Here is a 19,689-nt window from a genome sequence, read left to right as displayed (position 1 = left end):
AGGATGTCAGAGAGCAGCGATGGTTCACAAAGGATGGAGAAAAAGTACACAGCGAGTAACAAAGTGCCAGAGACCCATCATCACAACAAATGTCCGCTGTTGATAAAAACAAATGTGAAAATTAGCTTTTAACCTGAGACCAGTGCACAAAATAGCGCAGTGAGCCTGCAAGAGTCACAGAAGTTTCCAGTTAAATATGGTGATTTTTACATGTTGCGTTTTGTGCTTTGTTAAACGTCTGATCCCTGATGTCTCCGAGCTGGTCGTTGGCCCTTTGCCTTCAGGGGTGTGCGTAAAGCCCGGCCCCCCAGTTCACCACGACTGACTTCACCAAAATCTCTCCTAATTTTCCCTCTTTGCAGTTTTTGACCCAGCAGGGAGAAGCCCTGTCAGGGCGGCGACTGGGCCGCAGTGATGAATTGATTGGATAATTTCGACCATACGGGAGCATTCAGATGTGATTAAAGTAACGAGACGGCATTTATCAAAGGTTAATGCAGCTAATGTGTGCAGAAAGCACAGGGCTGCCTTTGTTGCTGGGTTGTTTTGCTGGAGAAAGTGCTGGTCAGGTTTGTTCATATGAACAAAACAACCCAGTAACAGTTGAAAACCATTTGTCCTACACACTCCTTTGCCTGTAGAGTTTCACGGGTTCTGTCTTATATGAAAAAGTTTTCCATTGCTAGTCCAGTGCCAATGTAGATACTGTACGTCTGTCACTTTTAAAGCCTCAGAAACACATTTCAGTTTTTCTGCAAGGCTGATGAAAAAGACACACAAGTGGACAAGAGGTAAAGAGAGAAGTGGTGAGAGTTTGGCTCTAAAGGGTCAAAGGCCAGAGGTCACAGCAACAGTAGAGGTAACAAAGGCTATCACAATTATCACATTTCACTCCAGGCTGGTCTCAGACTCCAAAACTAACAGGCCATGAGCTGTTCCATGTCACAGCTTGGACAGCATGGCTGCTATCAGAGCCGAGCCAGGACACATTAGCTCCCACCAAACTCCTAGTGAGGCCGCCGCCGGGATACCAGCTACTAAAACCCAATAAATCCAAACTCTAATCGCCCTCCCTCTCACTTGGCAACCTGTGGCTGTTGGCTGCTACACAAGGAGCTCCGCTCAGCACCGACCAGATTGTAACTACTGGGATTCAAAAGGACTGAACATCTCTCAACTTGTCTGGGTTTATCACCTGGTGAACCCTGCAGTCAAGGAAACAAGCTGTACTCCCGCAGTACTTTAAACCCTTCAGAAACACTGCACAAAGTTTATGCTTCTGATTTGAATCCTCAAGATTTATTTAATGAGAAGAGCTAATGTGAACAACTAAATCCCTTAAACTGTAACACTTAGTTTCCATTGTGAACTATCATTGTCAGCTCAGGCTCAGATGAAGGTTTTACCCCATGTGGCAGCAAATTGCAGCATCTAAAATTACTACTGGCACAGTTCATGGCCCGACTGCAACAGGAGCTCAGAATAGTGATGTGAGGCAATAGAATGGAATTTGTTTCTGTTGTGTTTTATGTGTGGCTGGGGAAACAATCTTTTTAAAAAGAACTAAGGCAAAAAAGAAAACCATTAGAAGACTAAAACCAAAACCCTTTCCAGGGCTGAAAACTGATCAGTCTGTTAGCTGTAAATGCAAAATCATAAAAACTGGGTTATAACTTGTAAAACCACTCATGAACAACCTGCTGCATCTGTGTTTCCAGAATGATATGTTCAGTCAATTTCACACATTTATTTCCCACCACTGAACCTCGAGATCGGACAGAAAGACAAGCGTCATGTGACCTCTGCACCTTTCTATTCATGCTAAAACCAGTAAGACACTTTGGTTTGATGTGACGTCGTCTTTATCCCGGATTCTCCACATCAAGCGGAACCAAGCAGCCAGACAGACCCATCTCCTCCTCCTATCGGCCTGCGTCTACAGTTATCTCTGCTCTTACAGAATGACCGAACAGCCAGCGATAGATCCCTGCATAGCACTTTTTAGAGAAGGCGGTGTACCCAGAGAGGCCGAGCTGTCTAGATGAGCGCTTATATGCAGAGAACTGCTTCAGCTCCATTTTCTCTTTTCACAGAGCTGATCCCGACCTCCAGGATTTATGATGCAAAGTCACACCAACCTACATGTCAGAACTAGTTGACCAGCATGGATTTGACATTAAAAGAAGCTTTTATCATTTACTTGACTATTATGTTATTGAACTTTGAGGTCAAAGGAGAGAATTAACCTTCTGTATAAGATATTTCAAACAGTATTATAAAACCTCATGGCGTCGTACTATATATTTCCAGACAGGTTTCTAAAAAGTGCCTGTTTCTAGCATCTGTGCTATACAAGTCTACAAACTGGAGATGTAGATGATACTCATCTTATACTTGTTTTGTAAAATTTTGCTCTTATTTTTATTTATTTCATTCTTTTATTTTGTTTATTTCCTCTATTTTCCTTTTTATTATTTAATGTGTACGCTATATTTTTCACATTCTTCTCTTAGTCTATTAAATGTAAACCAAATATTCAAAATATTACTGTAAAAGCAACGATAATGCTTCATTATCTTTTTTCTGAACAAGCTGACCTGCAGCTGATCCTCTCATTTCGCCATCTGCAGGGTCACAAAGGACATCACCACCGGAACCAGACCCAGTGGACAAAACCAGACATTTTGGAAACAGTCGTGTCAGTTTAAACCTTAAAACCAGGTGTGGAACAGCTTTGAGGGCACTTACATAGATGTGTCTCTGCTGGTAGCGCAGGAACAGGTTGTGCATGATGGCGCCATCGTGAAGGTCCTCCAGGGTTGCCATGTCTTCCACCCCTCTGATGCTGCTGTGGTGCATGGGCTGCACCTTCTGCCTGGTGAGTGCATTCTGCTTGTAGGTGTACACCTGGAGAAGAAACATGCATTGTGAACCATGTGGAAAAACAAACGCTTTAAAACTGAAAACCAGAGAATCTAATGGTTCGACCAGGCTGGCGCCGTTCCCCCACCTCAACAACAGTGTACTCGTAAAGAGGAGTTTTTGCTTGAAATAACCTTAAACCCAATTTTTCAGTAAAAACTCACGCTTTCCCAGGTTTAAAAGTGATATATTACTATGTATTCCCAAAGAGGTAATAATTTTAAATTCACTGGAAAAGCTTCAACTCTCGACCAAAGCAGTTTCCTGACGTGTTGTTTACAGTAGAGCTGGTCCGTGTCACCTTCCTCTCGAAGTCCGGTCTGGTCATGAATCGCTTGTTCACTGGTTGGAGACCAGACTCGGAGACTGCCGGTTCTCCACCGCAGCTTTTACGTGTTTATTTATGACCTAGCGCAGGTCCAGAACAGATAATGGCAGGACCACTAGACCGCAGCAGTTTTTCAGAAATGTCAAAGACCCCAAACTTCCAGAAGTTTCAAAAATGTCCTTGACACATCCCCACATTTTTTAAAGCTTGACTTAGGGTTCACTTCCCCCAGTTACTTCACTGACAGTTTATCTGAAATGAGTTGACACCCATAACTGCAAGATCACTACCAACATCTTCAGCAAATATTTTAATGTCACAGTAATGATGATATATAACAGAATGCAGCTGGGAAAAGAAAGTAAACTGTCTCTGTTTTGTTTCTTCTAAAGATAACAAGACAACTGCTCGGTGGAAGATTTACTGGTACATTAGGTTGTGAAACTTTAACAGGCACCTGATGCGCTGATGCCAACAGCCACTTGATGTTTGACTGACTGGTCCAGCAATTTAACTGTATGAGACACAGCAGGGTCTTGTCATGTTACTGGAGGAGTGCAACATGTGGATGAAAATGGCAGGGAACACACTCCAGCAAAGTGTTATTTATTTAAAAAAAATAATAATAATCACTGGTTGAAACATATATCAGGTGAGATAAACAGTAATATGTGTCCAAAGTACTTATGGTAAATGTTAGTATTGCTGTTAGAACAAAAAAAAAAAGTCTCCAAAAGTGGTTAGGTAAGAACCAGAACCTCTGCACACAAGTACAGTTCTACTTGGTTTTGTGTACAAGTACCATTAATTGTATCCTGTGGGCACAACTTTTACCTCCCTAGTCTGCTGAAACAACTCTACACAACTCGTATTTCATGTCACCTTTCACAGAGGTGACATGTAGCAGATGGCTGAGGTGAACAGGACCCTGGGCTGGTAGCGAACACGAGTCAGGAGCTGTATCATGTCTGTCTGAGGACACAGCTTTCAAGACTCAACTCTATGTAGCATCTGTCCTCCAGTGACAAGCCCCGACCGTGATAACTGACTCAAAGCTCTCTCCCTCCTCAGATCCTTTTACACCTCTTCACTCATCTGACTGATGTTGTGTTATGGCCTGCCCTGATCATCTTCTTCGACTTTGTTCCCCTACACACCCCACAGGTCAGATCGTGTGGGTTACAAAATAAATACAGCTGAAAGAAAAAGCTTTTCAATTCTGTCTTGGATCATCTTGAATACTGCACTGCATTCTGGTCTATTTTCTGCTCATTTGAAGGCAGAAACGTGATGCATTTTTGAGGTCACATGGTGTTCATGTCCACACGTGAATGCTGATTGTTAAATTATACCTGGAATTTTCATACTGGCCATTTGAATTACATATTTATCCAGGCACCTGAACCCGAACACTGTGGCCTATTTTGTTAGCAGCAAAGCTAACAAGCTAATGTATCTCAACCGAAATTGCATCATCATTTCAAGACTTAACCACCAGGCATGTTTTGCTTGCATATTTCTTCCAAATGTGAATTCTGGGCAGGCAAACGGTCACAGCAACATAAGAATATGTGCTGAATCGGCTTGAGACATTAGAGAGACTCAGATTTTAGACTCACAGGACCAGCTGGACTTTGATGACGTGCCACAGTGAATGCAGAACAGCACGTATGGACAAACAGGCTAAACCTCAAACCACTTTAGCACTAAAAGAGCAACATTATCCAACTGCTTTTAAAACCTCAGGATGGTTTACTTATGATGAGTAAGTGCCAGGGGGGTTGATAACCAGCACATTATCATGTCTCTGCAGGAGGTCTGCTGCCTGCAGACACCGAGGAGGATGATCTGTCACTGCATCCCTGAGGGTTGGCGGGACAAAATCTAATCTCTCATCAGAACAATCCAACTTCACTTAATGTGTTGGAGGAATTTTCTTGCCTGAAGTGACACCAAAGATGAAGCTGTGCTCACTGTGTGGCTACCTACAGTAACTCTTTAAGTGACACCATCAGACTTTCACCATGTTTCCTTCTGGGTAGGAAAAGGGGAGCAGCCAAATGTCCACAAAGAGAACATGCAGGAACACACAACCACACATAAACAGGTTCAGCAAAATGCAGACTGATCCTGTGGACCTGAACACATCACCTCTCTAGCACCAATTACACAGCTACAGCAGACAGACAATCCAGAGGTGGAGCTGCATGAAAGACTGATTGCTGCTGTTGTGTTAGTTGACTGTCCAACAAAACAGAAAAAGGAAAATCCAAAGTCTGACATTTTATCACTGATTGATACACTTTGGTGCTCTGACCTCAGTCTTTGAGCGTCTTTCTTCTTTTGTGTTATCTGGTTTGCACAACAGTGACTTTTACCAAGAACACAAGTAAAACACCCTCAGCTAAATGTCTCAAAATGTGCACACAAGAACTCAGATACACACACAGTGAGCTCTGGTTGGACGGTGACCTGCTGTGACCAAGCAGCTAGGGGCAACCGTTCCCAAAGAAAGCCGGCCTCTGTCTGAGCAGTCAATCATATCTGACCCCCACACAACCCACACATTAACACCCCCAGCACCCCCAAGGCCTCATTTCTCACATTCCTGCCTCAGTGACGCTCCAGGGGGAAGTGAGCGTCACACAGACGTCTTTCAGATGGATGAAATGTAAAGAAATGAGGCACCATCATCGGCCTGTTCTGATGGAGTCATTACTCCTGCAGCCTGTCCAGGTGAGAAAGACACCATCACGGCACCAGAGCCACCTGAGAAACATACCAAGCTCCCTGCTCGTCAGAACACCAGCGTTTTCACCAACTCTCCTGTCAGACTGTTCTTGTTACGAGCCCTGCTGCTGTAACCCACACAGTGTTAAAGCTCAAAGTGTTTCAATTCACTGAGAGGCCGACCGTTACAGGGGGTAACTGACTTGTTAAACTAGTCCAGTGTCAACACCGCTACAGTAAACAGACAGGTCCTGGAGAGTGCAGGTCGCTCCGGGACACACACCCTCAACTGTCTGTTTTTTTCTTAATGCCCCCAAAGTATCATTACTGTCTCTGCCACAGCATTATGAGCTTCCTTCACACTCGAACCAGGAAACAGAAACAACACGCAGCCGCTGTCTGTCTCCCTCTGCCTTTGGTTATGAACAGTAAGCACAGTGTTGCAGCCTTTTCCCAGCAGGCCTCAGTGCAGGACAGTTCATTCTATGGCTTTGACCTAATTAAGTTTGTGACGGGCTCAGCTGTCTTTGTCAAGATGAAAACAAAGCCGTGGGGCTGGCGCTAAGCCTAGCGACAGATGCTAACAGGAGTAAATCTCAGTGAAACAAAGCCATCAGACAGCATCGCTGCAGAGAGGTGGGCAGTGACCAGCGGGCACTGGTCCTGGTTCAGTCTGGATCCGCTCTGTTGGCCTTCCTTAAACAGATCAGTGAATTCACATTCAGGCAACTGGAAGAGACTTCACCAGAGAAACTCACAAAGAATGACCTAATGGGCTTTTTAGACTGATACTGTTCGACCATTGTAATTGGTCCCCCCCTCCCCCTTCCCCCTTCCCGGGGTTTGTCCAACGTTTAAACTAAGTTTTTTGTGAAGTTTTGAGTTTGGTGATCACATGCTTGTTCCTACAATCTTGTAAGTTGTTGCTGACCTTTCCTTTTCAGTTTTTGTCTGCAGATTTCATCCCTTCACTTCTGAACCAAACAGGAGATTTGCATGTTCCCTCTTGTCTTGAAGTTCTCCACCTGAGAAGAGCTGGAAGCCTGAAGTGTCATCTGATCTACAGACTGTCCTCTGTGAAGTGTCTGACCTCGCAGTAGATAAATGCACTTCAGCATAAACTGTTATGCTTTTAGGTTGGACCAACATTAAACACCTTCACAAATCAGTTCTTCCCCAAAACCTGAAACCAAGACTGAAACCCCTTCAGGCACATTATCAGCAGACAGGTAATCACTTCAGTAACATTTAATAACCACTCTGACTGTGGTGGCAGGAATGAAACTCTTCATTATGTGTTGTTAGAGAGGAAAACTGAGCCCTCTCACTCTCTCTGTTAGAGCTGAACAGATAACCCTGCATCTGCCTCAAGCTTCACCCCCCCCAAATCATCATCATCAAAAGCAGCAGCTGTTCTTTGAATCACCATTCATCTCCTGCTGCATTGTCCTGCCGTCACTCGGCAGGAGGAGACTGTCTGCACCGTCGAAAACAGTGAAACCCGAGCAAGACAAGAGGAACCCTGTGACCTCCTCCAACACACACACACTTTGTAAAAACTGGCGATGAAGTGGCTTTTTCCTAGAGTGAAGCTAAACATGTTGAGTTTGTGCCGATGAAAGGGTCAGCTACAGGCAAAGAGCAGTCCCTGCCTGTTTTGCTTTTTCTGCATTTGTAAAAACCCCTGCTCATGCATGCTGTTCGGATTTGTCTCTCTTTATGACGTCATACGACGGCAACTCATTACACAGATCCTCCTCCCACTCAGATCCATTTTACTGCTACCGATCCGCCACTGTGATTTTCTCACTAGAACAGCAGATGAACAGCAACACGGCACAGCTCGGAGGAAAGCACGGATTCTGCTCAGCTGCTGGTTCCACAAATCAGCACACAAGTCTCTACCTACTTCCATCCCCAGAGCCAGAGAAGACACAGTGGATATCATATATTTATAGTGGAAATGTTCCTCAACCCAGCTATGTTCTGTGCTAAACACATATTGTATAGACTGTACTGTATGTACTAGAGATAAAACATAATTTTTATACATTTTGCATTATTCAGCTTCCAATACTTTGAGTTTAGTTTCACTCCAAGTTCCTGTTCCTTTTGATTCCTGTTGCTGTTGCTTCACATTAAAAGTCTTCCACCAGCAAACCAGAGACGGTTTTACTGTGAAGCAGCTAGAGAAAGTGTCTGTCAGAGAGATTAGCGGTATGTGAGTGATGATATAAAATCAAATAAAATGGTTCCACTCAAGAAGATCTTGGCAGTACCCCTGTGGTGCCTGTGTCTTTTGACACAACACGATGCTGGTAGCATCGCTTGTCTTTCATGTGATCACTTTAGTGTTTGATTTCAAAGCAGGGCAGGTTCCCACGGTGTGAATGTGCACACCCTACCACACTTCAGTCAGTCCAACACCTTACAGAGGAAACAGCTAACTGCAGTGAACTGTGTTAAATCCAACCTCTGACACTAAATGGGCTGATTCATGTTAATTCTTAAGACCCAGCCTGAAACATAAAGGAACCCACTGTGCCCCTGGTCCACATGTCCGTCACCTCCTCTGTACCTGCTGTTTTGACAACACATGGATCAAAGAGGTAATGCACAAGCATATGGGGTTTAGGGGATTTGCCACTTCTTGAGCTGACTGCAAATTATGACTCTCTGGTCTCTAGGAGGCTCACACATAAATCTGTCAGCATGAGAAGGGGCTTGAGTAAAGCAAACACTCACAGTTCCCTGGTGTTTCTGTTCCAGTGGAACAGTGAGGTCAGCTGAGGCCACAAACTACTGATCTGTGGACTCACACCGCCTTTAATTCAGTCATTTTTGTCTCTGTACTTCATCTGAGTATTATGCAAGTTAAATGAGGAAATAAAAAGTAATCACGTTTTGCACGTGGTCAGACAGCGGTCAACTTGCCGTTCTTCGTGATGAAATTCTGGCCGAATTTCAGCACCGCAGCAGTTCGTAGGCCATCACACGGGCCAGAAAACTACACTGGACTTCCTAATGTTAAAACTCAAAACTCTTGAGTTCAGATAAAGTTTTTTTATGAGGTTGAAATAAAGACTATGATCTCCTGGGGTTCAGTCCTCAGCTATAAAAGTGCATGTGTGGGTTCAGCAAAAGCATCACAGCTAATATACCATCAACATGTTTAGGAATGAAACAGACAGAAGACTAGAAAGGGACTTCAGTGGTTTTCACCTGGCCGTAGTCTGTGGCAAAGACGACAACGCCTCCAGAGCAAGAGGACACGGTGCTGGGAAGGAACTGCTGGTCCTCCCGTAACCACACCCGGTCGCCCTGCAGAGACACAAGGAGCAGAACATGGAAGGTCACAAAAAAGTTCTTCAAACCATGGTTAAAACACATCTCCAAAGCAGCATGCACTGATTTGGTAGTTTGCAGTTTCACATTGCATCCAAATGTTTCCCCACAAGTTCATTTGTCTTCTGAGTTGCAAACTCAAGTGAAACAACAGAGATTGACTTAAAAAATGCCTATATGTACTGACATGAAAACTGCTTTGGTCATTCAGCTGTTTTTCTGGTTATGTTACTTTAAAAAAAATAAATAAATACTGTTGAATGTTAGTTCAGATTAATTTTTATACCATGATATTGTTTTTTTGACCTGACAAAATGAGCTTTTGAGGTCATTTAAAATAAGATTTTCTTCTCTACTGATGGTACAAACTCTGACAAGGATATATATTAATCTCCATACAGTGTTGCCGTGGCGATGACCTTTCTCAGGTGTCCAGACAAAACCCCGCAGTGTTGGGTTTCAGCGGCGTCTACCTGCTGTCACCCAGGGGCCAGTAAAACCTGCATGTTTATTGATGCTTTTTAGTCACAGTCAGAAAACACTTTAATACCCGCTGACCTGTCGAATTTACTGCTTCTGGCTGCTACTGTTTCCTCTGGCTAACAGCTGGATATATAATCACGGGGCTGCTGCGAATAGGACAATACGGAGGATTTAGGAGGAAAGTCTTAAATGTGTGTTTAGACGTTTTGAAGTCTTTTTACAATTGTTAGCTTTGAATGTGACCACCAAAATAACTGGTACACATTTAGAAAACACTGTGATACATGACATATTTACAATGATTTATTTCCCCCCACTTTTCTGATTAAAAAAAAAAAAAAATCCTATTCAGATACATCGTCAGATACATGAACACTTCAGAGCAGTTTTACCAAAGTCTGCAAGGCCTCCCTCAGTGAAACATGACTGAGCCAAAGAACTGAGGGGCCCTCAGAAGCTTTCTGAATGGGGCATATGAACAACCTTTGACCTACAAGCCCTCATTCAGACAGCTGTGTCCTGGCGGAGAGGTGCACCTGGCTCGGAGGAAAGCTGATGCATGAATGGACGTGGAGTAAAACACACACAGAGTAAAGCTCAGGTGTGCAGCATCAGCAGAGGATCAGAGGGGAGCCGCATGTTCATCTAAACCCTTGGCTGTTCTCTCTGCAGAGGGAAACAAGATGACGCCAAAGTTCCCGGGGAGAGAAACCTGATGCTCAGAGGAAACTCATCTTTTGTCACATAAACGCAGACAAAGACATAACTCAGAGGTTTTTGTGTCTTTAAACATTCACTTAAACACTGTGCAGTCCATTTGTCACTTTAGCTATGATGGGTGCTGTTAATGCTAATAGAATAGTGTAGGGATGAGGCTTTTTGTAGGCCAACCCCGAAGTCAGCATCACCCTGGCTCCCTTGACAAAAAGCCAATGGGATTTTTCCACAGGCTTTTAGATTGTTGTAGCTCTGTGACAAACAACAGTTTATGATACTTACACCCTTTTCTCAGCAAGAGAACCTTCACATCTGAACACCTCTTTATGATTTTTGAGGCCCAAATACAGTCATTGGAAGTAAAAAGCTGTTGTTAAGCTATAAATGAACTACACCACGGTAACATGACCTCAAACTTTAATTTGATTTATTGCGCTTATGTCTTCTACCAAAAAACATTTAGCGTGACCTGATCTAGCTAGTGATCATGGCTGTGTCAGTTAGTTACAACAGTTTAAGGTTGTGAGGTCAGACTAGTGAGGAGACGAGTCTCCGTGTTCGGCCTGATGATGGTTAATACCCCAGACAGCCTACTGTCTTCCAGTTATTTTGTTAAGACTGTCCGGCAGTTTTAGAAAATTACTGAGGTGTTTTCAAATGTAACTGCATATTTGCTAGGTGTAAAAGATGCGCATGTGTATCTGGAACCGGAGGGTCTGGGGCTGAGTGCCAACAAGTCCAAAGATGGACTAACACATCATCGGTTTTGGTCTTTTCATGGGATTTGCTGACAATAAGAACAATAGAGAATAATCCCAGCGTTGGGCTTTAAATAAAAGTTATATATAGAATTTTTCACAAATGACTTTCCCAGATAAAACAAACATCTTCACACCGATGTTGACAGTGGCTGAAGTTCGACTCTTTGATGTGACAAAGAGGAAGCAAACAAAGGAAGAAGTTCCATTGTAACGTGCACAAAGAGAAGGCGTGTGCTGTTTACAGGCCGAACCCACGTGGACATTCCTGATGCACAGAGTCTGACGCCTGCACTGAGTTTGGATGGAGAAAGAAAGAGAGAGGGGTCTCCGTCCTCCCCCCGGCACACTTTCCAAAGACCTCCAACACACACAAAACTGTTCTGTGTGGGCAGTGTGTGTCGCCCTCTCTGCGAGAGGCATCTTATTGTGCTCCTCTCCCCTCCTCCCCTAATCTTACTCCCTCTCCCCTCACTCCTCCTCATAAGCCACAGAGCTATTAGCCCATTTCTAAACCAGGGCTCTGTGCCAAAAGCCGCTGCTTCGCCTCCTCCCCATCATTCAACACCACTGACTGTGTGAACTGACAACATCAAAGATCATTTGGACTTTCCATTTGACTGAAGAAAATGAAGAACCGAGGTGCAAATCACTGTTGAGGAGAAAGAAAGCTGAAAACGCTCAGAGCTCACACGTCCATGGAAGCTGCACAAGGCTTTAAAGTTATCTGACCAACTGCAAAAACCTGTGAATAAACACACAAGCAGTGTGGTGCCTGGCGACTCACGTCTCTGTGAGGAGATTAGTGTGAGCACACACTTTTAACAACGTCCACGGTGGCAAAAGGAGAAAAAAGGCTTCTGAACAGGGTCTTTAGCCTCCCGGGACGTTTTAACAGAGTGTGAACTGCCTGTTTCGAAAGTTGTCAAACGCTGCACGGCTGAGTATTCAGTCATAAAGGCTGTTTCAGATGATGTTAGTCGATCTGAACAGCATTTAGTTTGATAGATACTGAGGCTCCAGCTGGGCTGCAAACCACCAGATGTCATGAATGTCTGGGATGCCTCAGTATTCCTTGACCTTCTCTCTACTGAAACTCTCCACAAATAAACTATTAAATATTCTAGAAATGCGAACCAAGGACCCGAGACGTCACAAAATGTCCTCAACAAAGAACCCATAATGTCTGAATTAAGCAGCAAAAAGTAATGCATGGATTTTCTGATATAACAGGGAGCGGGGCTTCGGCCCAGCTCATGAGCAGGGAGACGCTGAAGAGTCTCAACTGGGACTGGGAGCTGTGGCACTGGGCCCAGCTGCTGCACCAGTGAGACCTGTCATTCCAGTTAAGACATTTTTAATCTAATCTCATTACTGTTCACACTTCAGGTACCGTGGGTTAAACCTGAACCTGCCATCACATGTAGATGCCTATAAAATGTAGTTTGGTTTATGTACTTTCAGATACAAAGGTTAGTTCTGAAACTATATGTTGTCCTCGGTCACCCAGTCAGCCACGTGTGTTAGTTGTCCAGATAGATGCTCCTTCCAGGCCTGTACCTCGGTCCTGACACCTCCTCCTGGCCAGAACCAAAACACAAGCGCAAGCCTCCCACTTCGAAGGCTCTGAGGCAGTGACCCGTCTCCTGCGTGTATTTTCCCTGTGTAACCTCAACATGTGTGACTAATGCTCTCCCTGCAGGACACCGGGGGAGAGGGGGTGATGGCCTGTGGTGCTGGGAGTGTTCATATGCCATCGGGGTCGGGAATGAGCAGCTGTCTCGTCTGAGAGATTCCACTTCCTCTCCCGTAACAATCAGAGTCTTGTGTTCGACCACAGCCAGTCTCTCTATCACAGCCTTCAATGGCAAAGGCTGTGACTCAAAACCGTGACTCGACACAATCGCTGGTATGTTCTCAGAGAGATGAGGCATCGCAGCTCTGTACAGTATGTCTGTATCTACTCCGCAGATATGAGACTGCTGCTGGTGAGGAGCGCAGCCTGACATTTACCATGCCGAACGTTTGAAATGTATTTTTCGGTCTTTACTGGGCATGTTCGAGTGGAAAGGTGGAACCTCCAGCGATAAAGGTGGATACGGTTTGTCTGACACTGCCTGGCCCTGGACCATAAAGTGGTTTTGTACTGAGAATCTGAACACACTGTTGTCACTGTGAAACTTCTTTAACCAGTTGTCCAGCAAAAGCAACGCATCAGCAGCTGCAGCCTCCTGTCGGTGTCCACAGCAGATCGGTTCAGCTGCGTACATAAGGTGCAAAACAGACATTTGACTTAAAGCTATTAGCACTTTCATTTGCAATTGACATGTGAGCTGTCACTTTGCTATGACCACAGCCAGCTACACATCCAGTCAGACTTTTTAGCAAAACACTAACAAGCCATCATTTTACTGTCTTTTGCTGTGAATTTAGGTTAGACCTTTCAATGAGTAGCACATCTTCATCTGTCTCATCGTGGTGGGTAAAAGTTCCCCCCCACCTGGAGAACAGCAGGTTCTCCTCCACCAGCCGAGCGGAACAGATGATCTGCTTCTTGTCTGTACAAGCCCCACATGCTCATCATGACAAACACTGGGCCGAGCAGAAAAGGCAAAACTAGTGATCGTGAAAATGCAGTGTGATGCTCTCAGGAGGAACAAAGGTGAACTATGGATCAGAAGCGGCGCATCACACACCATTTATCAGATTTCTGAAAGGCGCTAAATGGCTTATGCACCCGTTTTTTGATCCTGACTGAGAGCAGGTGTGCTTCCCTTTGTTTCATGACCCACAAGCCCTGAAAACCTCTTTGAAACTGGTCATGTGACTTCAAAAACAGGCAGCCATAAAGAACAATTATTCAGTAGTTACTGCTGAAAAACATCCTCTGAGAGGCGTTCGCTGTCCCTGTATGGACACCAGTACAGACGGGTTTCTGAATGCCAACAGTAAGGCTGCTCAGTCAGCCAGAGTGGCAGCAAACACAGACATCATCATCTTAAACCTACTCTGTCCTGCTGGTGCCAGTGTTCCTCCACTGTCAGAGTCACACTACTGGAGCAGTGTGTCGCAGAGGCAGCACCAGGCCTTTCACTTCAGGTTGTCGTTGGGAGATAAGAACAGGATGGCTGATCAGACAGCTTAATAATTAACTTTCAGAAGGAACGTCTTTTTATGGCCAAGGTTAATGTGAGTAACCGACTTATTCACATGATTACCATTTGTGTGTGATTGTTTTGAATGTTTCTGGCTTTAGTCCAGCCAATAGAAAGCAAGAAGACAGATTTCAAAATAAAGCGCTGGAGAGGAAGGACCCTGACAGTTCTGCTTCCTCAGCCAAACAGCAACATAAAAAATGTTTTCGTTACAAAAGCCCCTTTCTGCCAGGCTGCTGATTTGTTTTGACACAACAGACGACACATGGTAGCAGAAGAAATGTATGCCTTCTGAACCCTGCGCCGAGTCTGAAGCAGACTTTGCATTGTTCTGCTGTTTCAAGACAAATCTTAACCCAGCTTAGTCAAAACCAGTAGAAGACTCTGGGACTGGAAAGAAGTGCAGGTATTCAGCATGCTCTCCTGTGACGACTGTGATGACAACACAACAGAAACAGTGCGCACACCAGTGCTTAGTGGGAAACTGCTGACTGGGACTCACAGCCAGGAGGAAGTCAAACTGACCGTGACCTTTGCCAGTGTGTAGCACAGACCAATCAACTCACGAAGCCTTCATGAACAGCCAATCAGCACGAGGCGAACGGCCGAGGTTATTTAGATTTGAATGACCGTGGAGTGTGGGAACTGATCAGGTTGCTGTATTGACTTTTGAAAACGTCTGGGAAAGCTTCACAATCACACACACACACACACACACACACGATTAAAGTCGAACACACAAACACTCATTGACAGAGACACACACAAGTCAGCGTGAACTCATTTATCTGTAGGTCTCACTCACACTGGATCGATACACAACTGTACACACATCAGTGTACTAACTTACATGTAACAACAAGCAAAATCAGTCAGACACAAACACAACATGTTTTAAGTGAAAATGCAATTACAACTACTCACACATACACACCCACCCACTCAACTGCACACATGCACTGGCAGACCGCGCAGCAAATGCACAGTTTGAAGACCACACACACACACACGGGCTAGAAAGAATATGCAACTACAACCCAACACATTCATTCACTGATGACAGTGGAGAGTTTGGTGCGAGGTCGATGGTGGCCCCTCTGTAGACACCTGTGCTGGAGGTGTAGACTGGATTTCTCCATGTCGTCATATGTAGCCGTCATAGCCCCAGTTGTGTATTTGCAGAGGGGAAATTTCAGCTACAGTGTTGTTTAACTGGCTTTTCTCATCACAGGGTCAAAAAGCTGTTGAGCACTGTGCATGAGACCTGCCTTTGCAGCCCTGCTGTGATGACATAGAAACAAATCTACTGGATTGTCTGTGCAGAAAAACGAGCACACCATACGCAGGCTGACCAGATAGCCCCTTATCTCTGGTAGACTTACTATAAGTTCAACAGCTTAATGTTTGAAAAACTCCACCGCACACACCTGCATCACTATTAACACACCGACTCCCATTTCTCACTTTGAAAAGCTCTATCATCACCCCAGCTCTTGTCATGCTTATAACACTCCAGATGAGACCCCAGCGCGTTCACACTTTGTCTACCAACGTGCTGACTTTGCAGTGTCAGTGTGTCATGGCAAGATACAGCACTTAACACCTATATTAAACAAGCAGACCACTTTAGCATGTTGTAATTTTTAACATGCATACAATCAGCATGGCTACATGCTAACATAACAAGCTAAGTAGTTGTCGTGCAGAACTGAGCACGAGCCTTTTGATGACATCTGGCTCCTTATGGGGGTGGAATTCACACATAATGACTTACAGACTGTGATTCAGCATAATAACACTCCAACATTAGCATGCTAGCAAACACTGTTACAAGTAAACTGAAAGTATTTGGTGTCCCGAGGTGGCAGTGAAAGATAAATTCATCCTGTGTGGTTTCTGAATGTCTGCACCAAATTCTGCGGTTATCCATCCGATAGCAGCCGAGATACTTGGGACCAACTAGCAGGAAATTACTTTAGCTTCCATATTCAGTGTATTAAATGGATTAGTCTGTTTTCACAGTGTTGATTTAAGACATGCGTAACCAACACTCCTTTTGAAATATGACTCACTCTGTCTGACTCTTTTCTGCTCTTCTCTTTCAGAGCCATCCTCTTTAATTCACTCAGAACAGAGGTCTACCTTCTCAAACTGGGTTAATATGTTTGAAGCTGACAAACATTTGCATTTGCTTTAAAGACAAGTAGGCAAAACTTTTCTTGAGACATAAGAAGGTGCACAACTGGGTAAAAAATACTGTTAAACGGCAGTCACATGTTTATTTTGGAAGCCTACATCTACCAGAGAAAAACCTTGGACACTCCACAGTGACGTCCCAGGCAGGGGCTCGATCTCTAGTGAATCCACATCTTCTGTCAGAGTAACTGCTGCCTAGACCTTAATGCCACTTGATTAGATGTTCCATGTGTCTTCACCACCCGGCTCAGGGAGCAGTGCAGCATATTATTCCAGCCTGCAGAGCGTCTGCTGCAGTCTGGAATTCATGCTACATAACATGTAATTACATCAGAGAGTTTTTCCAAACTCTAATCTGAATGAGCTGAGGGGGGCGAGAGGCTGTGCACTGCTGCAGTCAGGGCTGTGCGTGCAAACACAGCACGTATGAAACACCAGAGCAGGATCTGATCATAATGCATGTCTGGAAATTAATGTCACTGTGTGGAATGTTTTCACAACAACCCTCTGTGACTTTGCGTTTGAGGATGCCCCGTCGTCCCAGAGCAGCTGCTCGTCTTCTGGAAAGTTCAGCTTCAGTAAACAATGATGCTGATTATCAAAAACAAACGCTACAGGAACAAAGACAGCGTAAAACGGAAAATGTAGAGATTTGAGAGAACGTCCACGAACAAACCATCAGAATATTCTAAACAGGTTTCCTTTGCGTTGACAAGCACCTTTAACTGGTAACAGCCTGACAATAAAACTAAAGCTGAAGAATTTGGACAGTGATAATCAGCTATATGTGCGCTTTAGAAAATCAGCAGCAGCAAAGAAAGATGTACAACATAGCTGAGACGTATAAAGTGACTGATCTGAGACCCCTGTATGTGTTTCTTGTGTCTCTTTACTCAAACTTTGTGTTTGGCAACACTGGAAAGAGCTGTGTTAGAAGTAAAATGACTTCCAAACAAACCGTCTGTTAGTTTGAGTAAATGAGCCACAACATGAGGATGAAAATCAAAACGATGTAAAAGAGAAACTCATCATCCCTACTGTCTGCGGCTCCTTGATGCTGCAGCAGAACAACAGCCACTGCCTGATCGCACCCCACCCCCACCCCAAGCTCTCCTGCTAAGTGAGACCGAAAATCCAAATTCCAGTTTTTCTGACAGAGAAGTGCATGTGAAACATGGCTGTTAGCTTGTTCGGGGTTAAACGAAACCATGTGTGAGGCAGGAGCTCTGCTGCCACATCCGGCCAACAGAAGGCTCCCTCGGAATATTCAGGCTTTTTTTCTTAATCCAGTGATTTTCCCTTCTTTCCTATTAAAACCTGCTGTAGGTCTATTTGGATCGTTTTCTCTCGCTGTTTAAAGAAGTATTTTAATATGATTTAGGATGCAAACTGACATTTACCTGTGCAGCAACAGCAACTGCATTGTGGGTAAAAGGAAGTCAGGGGTGGGTTTGCCGGGGAGGCCGTTTCTGGGACAATGGCCGGTGAGGATGATGATGATGATGAGGAGGAAGATTGGTTATCACAATCTTAAACAGGCCAACAGACGACACACATGGAGTCGCGTGCGCACACACACACACACACACACACACACTCTGCTGTGGACGATCTGTGGTTAATTGCTATCACCTGAATATGCACGAAACACACCGACCGCAGCCAGTGAGCCGAGGAACTCGACAGATAACAGCATGACTGACCTCGGCCACACAGCTCGTTTTACCTTGTTACAGAAACAAGTGCACTCACTCAAAGTCTAGTATCCATGAGGTTACTCCCTAAAACCTTACAAGTCAATTGTTTTGTGAAACTCACCAGAGCTTTCAGCCTTTCCCAGACCACAGGACCGACCCTAACAAGCTGCCTTCCCTGTGCCTTATTTTACCAACAATGACTTCAGCGTTAGCTCAGAGGCTCTGTGGTCAGAATATATCTGGAGCTCAGACACAGAGACAGTCACGTTTAGAAAGTAAGTGTGTGGTTTGGTTTCTAGTGTCCAGTGGTGTCAGAGTTCAGGCAGGGACAGCTACCCCTCAGTAAGGGCCTCGCTGCTCCTCACACACTGGAAAAACATTTACTTTTGAAAACAGCCGACATTAGAAAAGATAATCACGGCACAGGCTGAGAATACGTCACCGGTTCTGGAGCACTGGGTTACGATTTTCAATTCTCCTGTTGTCTGCCCAAAACAGAAAATCATCCAACTGCTGTGGATTTCCTACAAACTAGAAAAGTGAATTATGGGAATGGGACTTTTTACTTGCGCCAGAACTACTGAAAGCTGATGTGTAATTTACAGTCGTTTTTTATCTTTGCCGACCATTTCCAAGCTGCTTAGATCATCGGTGTACATGGTTTCAGTTACCGTCTACTGCTTCTGTGCCAGACAGCGCTGCTTTTGGATTTCAGCATAAATGACATTAGCTACTGTTTACTACGAACTGATGCTGTATGAAGATTCCTTAAACACAAAAGTAAACATGGGTCACACTGCGCTTAAAAATGAATAAACACCCAAGCTCAGAGCGGAGTCGACAACACAGAACACCTGGTAGGTCTGAATTATTAACACAGCATTTGTCGGGGGGGTCAGAGGTCACGTCGCTCAGCACACTGTGGTGTCAGGGAGTGGGCGGTGTTGACTGCAGGCTCCAGAGGAAACAGCTGCACATCGGCTGATCATCTTTCTGTTGTCAGCGGTCAGGTAATCAGGAAACTCCCAGAACAAAGACACACGAGCAGCAACCACCAAGTGACAGACGGGATCCTGACTCAAGGAGCCTTTCTAACAAACGGGACAAAACTTTCCCACGCTAAATTCTTCAAACTTCAGAGAGCGAGTTTTGGGAGATGAAGCTCTCATATCCTCCTCAGCTGCTTTGTGGATATTTAATAGGCACGTTGTTGTGGATCTGGAGAGCAGCTGTAGGGCGGATCCATGTGAGTCGCAGCTGACTCGGGAGTGACTTGCAACCTCGTTTGGTTGGACAACAATCAAACCCCCAGGGAAAACCCGAAGCCCACTGTTTCATGAAGCATTAGAGAACAAGGG

At 44.7% G+C, this 19,689-nt stretch overlaps 1 protein-coding gene across 1 annotated transcript in view; it reads right to left on the bottom strand.

Moving 5' to 3' along the window:
- Positions 1 to 19,689, bottom strand: part of myo10 (myosin X) — an 88,993-nt gene that overhangs the window by 54,093 nt on the left and 15,211 nt on the right. The window contains exons 2-3 of the mRNA XM_020617730.1: positions 9,203 to 9,301; positions 2,749 to 2,907 (exon numbers count right to left, since the gene is read on the bottom strand). Of these exons, the coding sequence (XP_020473386.1) occupies positions 2,749 to 2,907; positions 9,203 to 9,301 (258 nt within the window). The remainder of the gene's footprint in view (positions 1 to 2,748; positions 2,908 to 9,202; positions 9,302 to 19,689) is intronic.

Source organism: Monopterus albus, unplaced genomic scaffold, assembly GCF_001952655.1.
Source record: "Monopterus albus unplaced genomic scaffold, M_albus_1.0 scaffold193.1, whole genome shotgun sequence".
In the NCBI taxonomy this organism is placed as follows: Eukaryota; Metazoa; Chordata; class Actinopteri; order Synbranchiformes; family Synbranchidae; genus Monopterus; species Monopterus albus.
The sequence above is the reverse complement of the archived record's forward strand: the minus strand, read 5'-3'. Positions and strand labels throughout refer to the sequence as shown.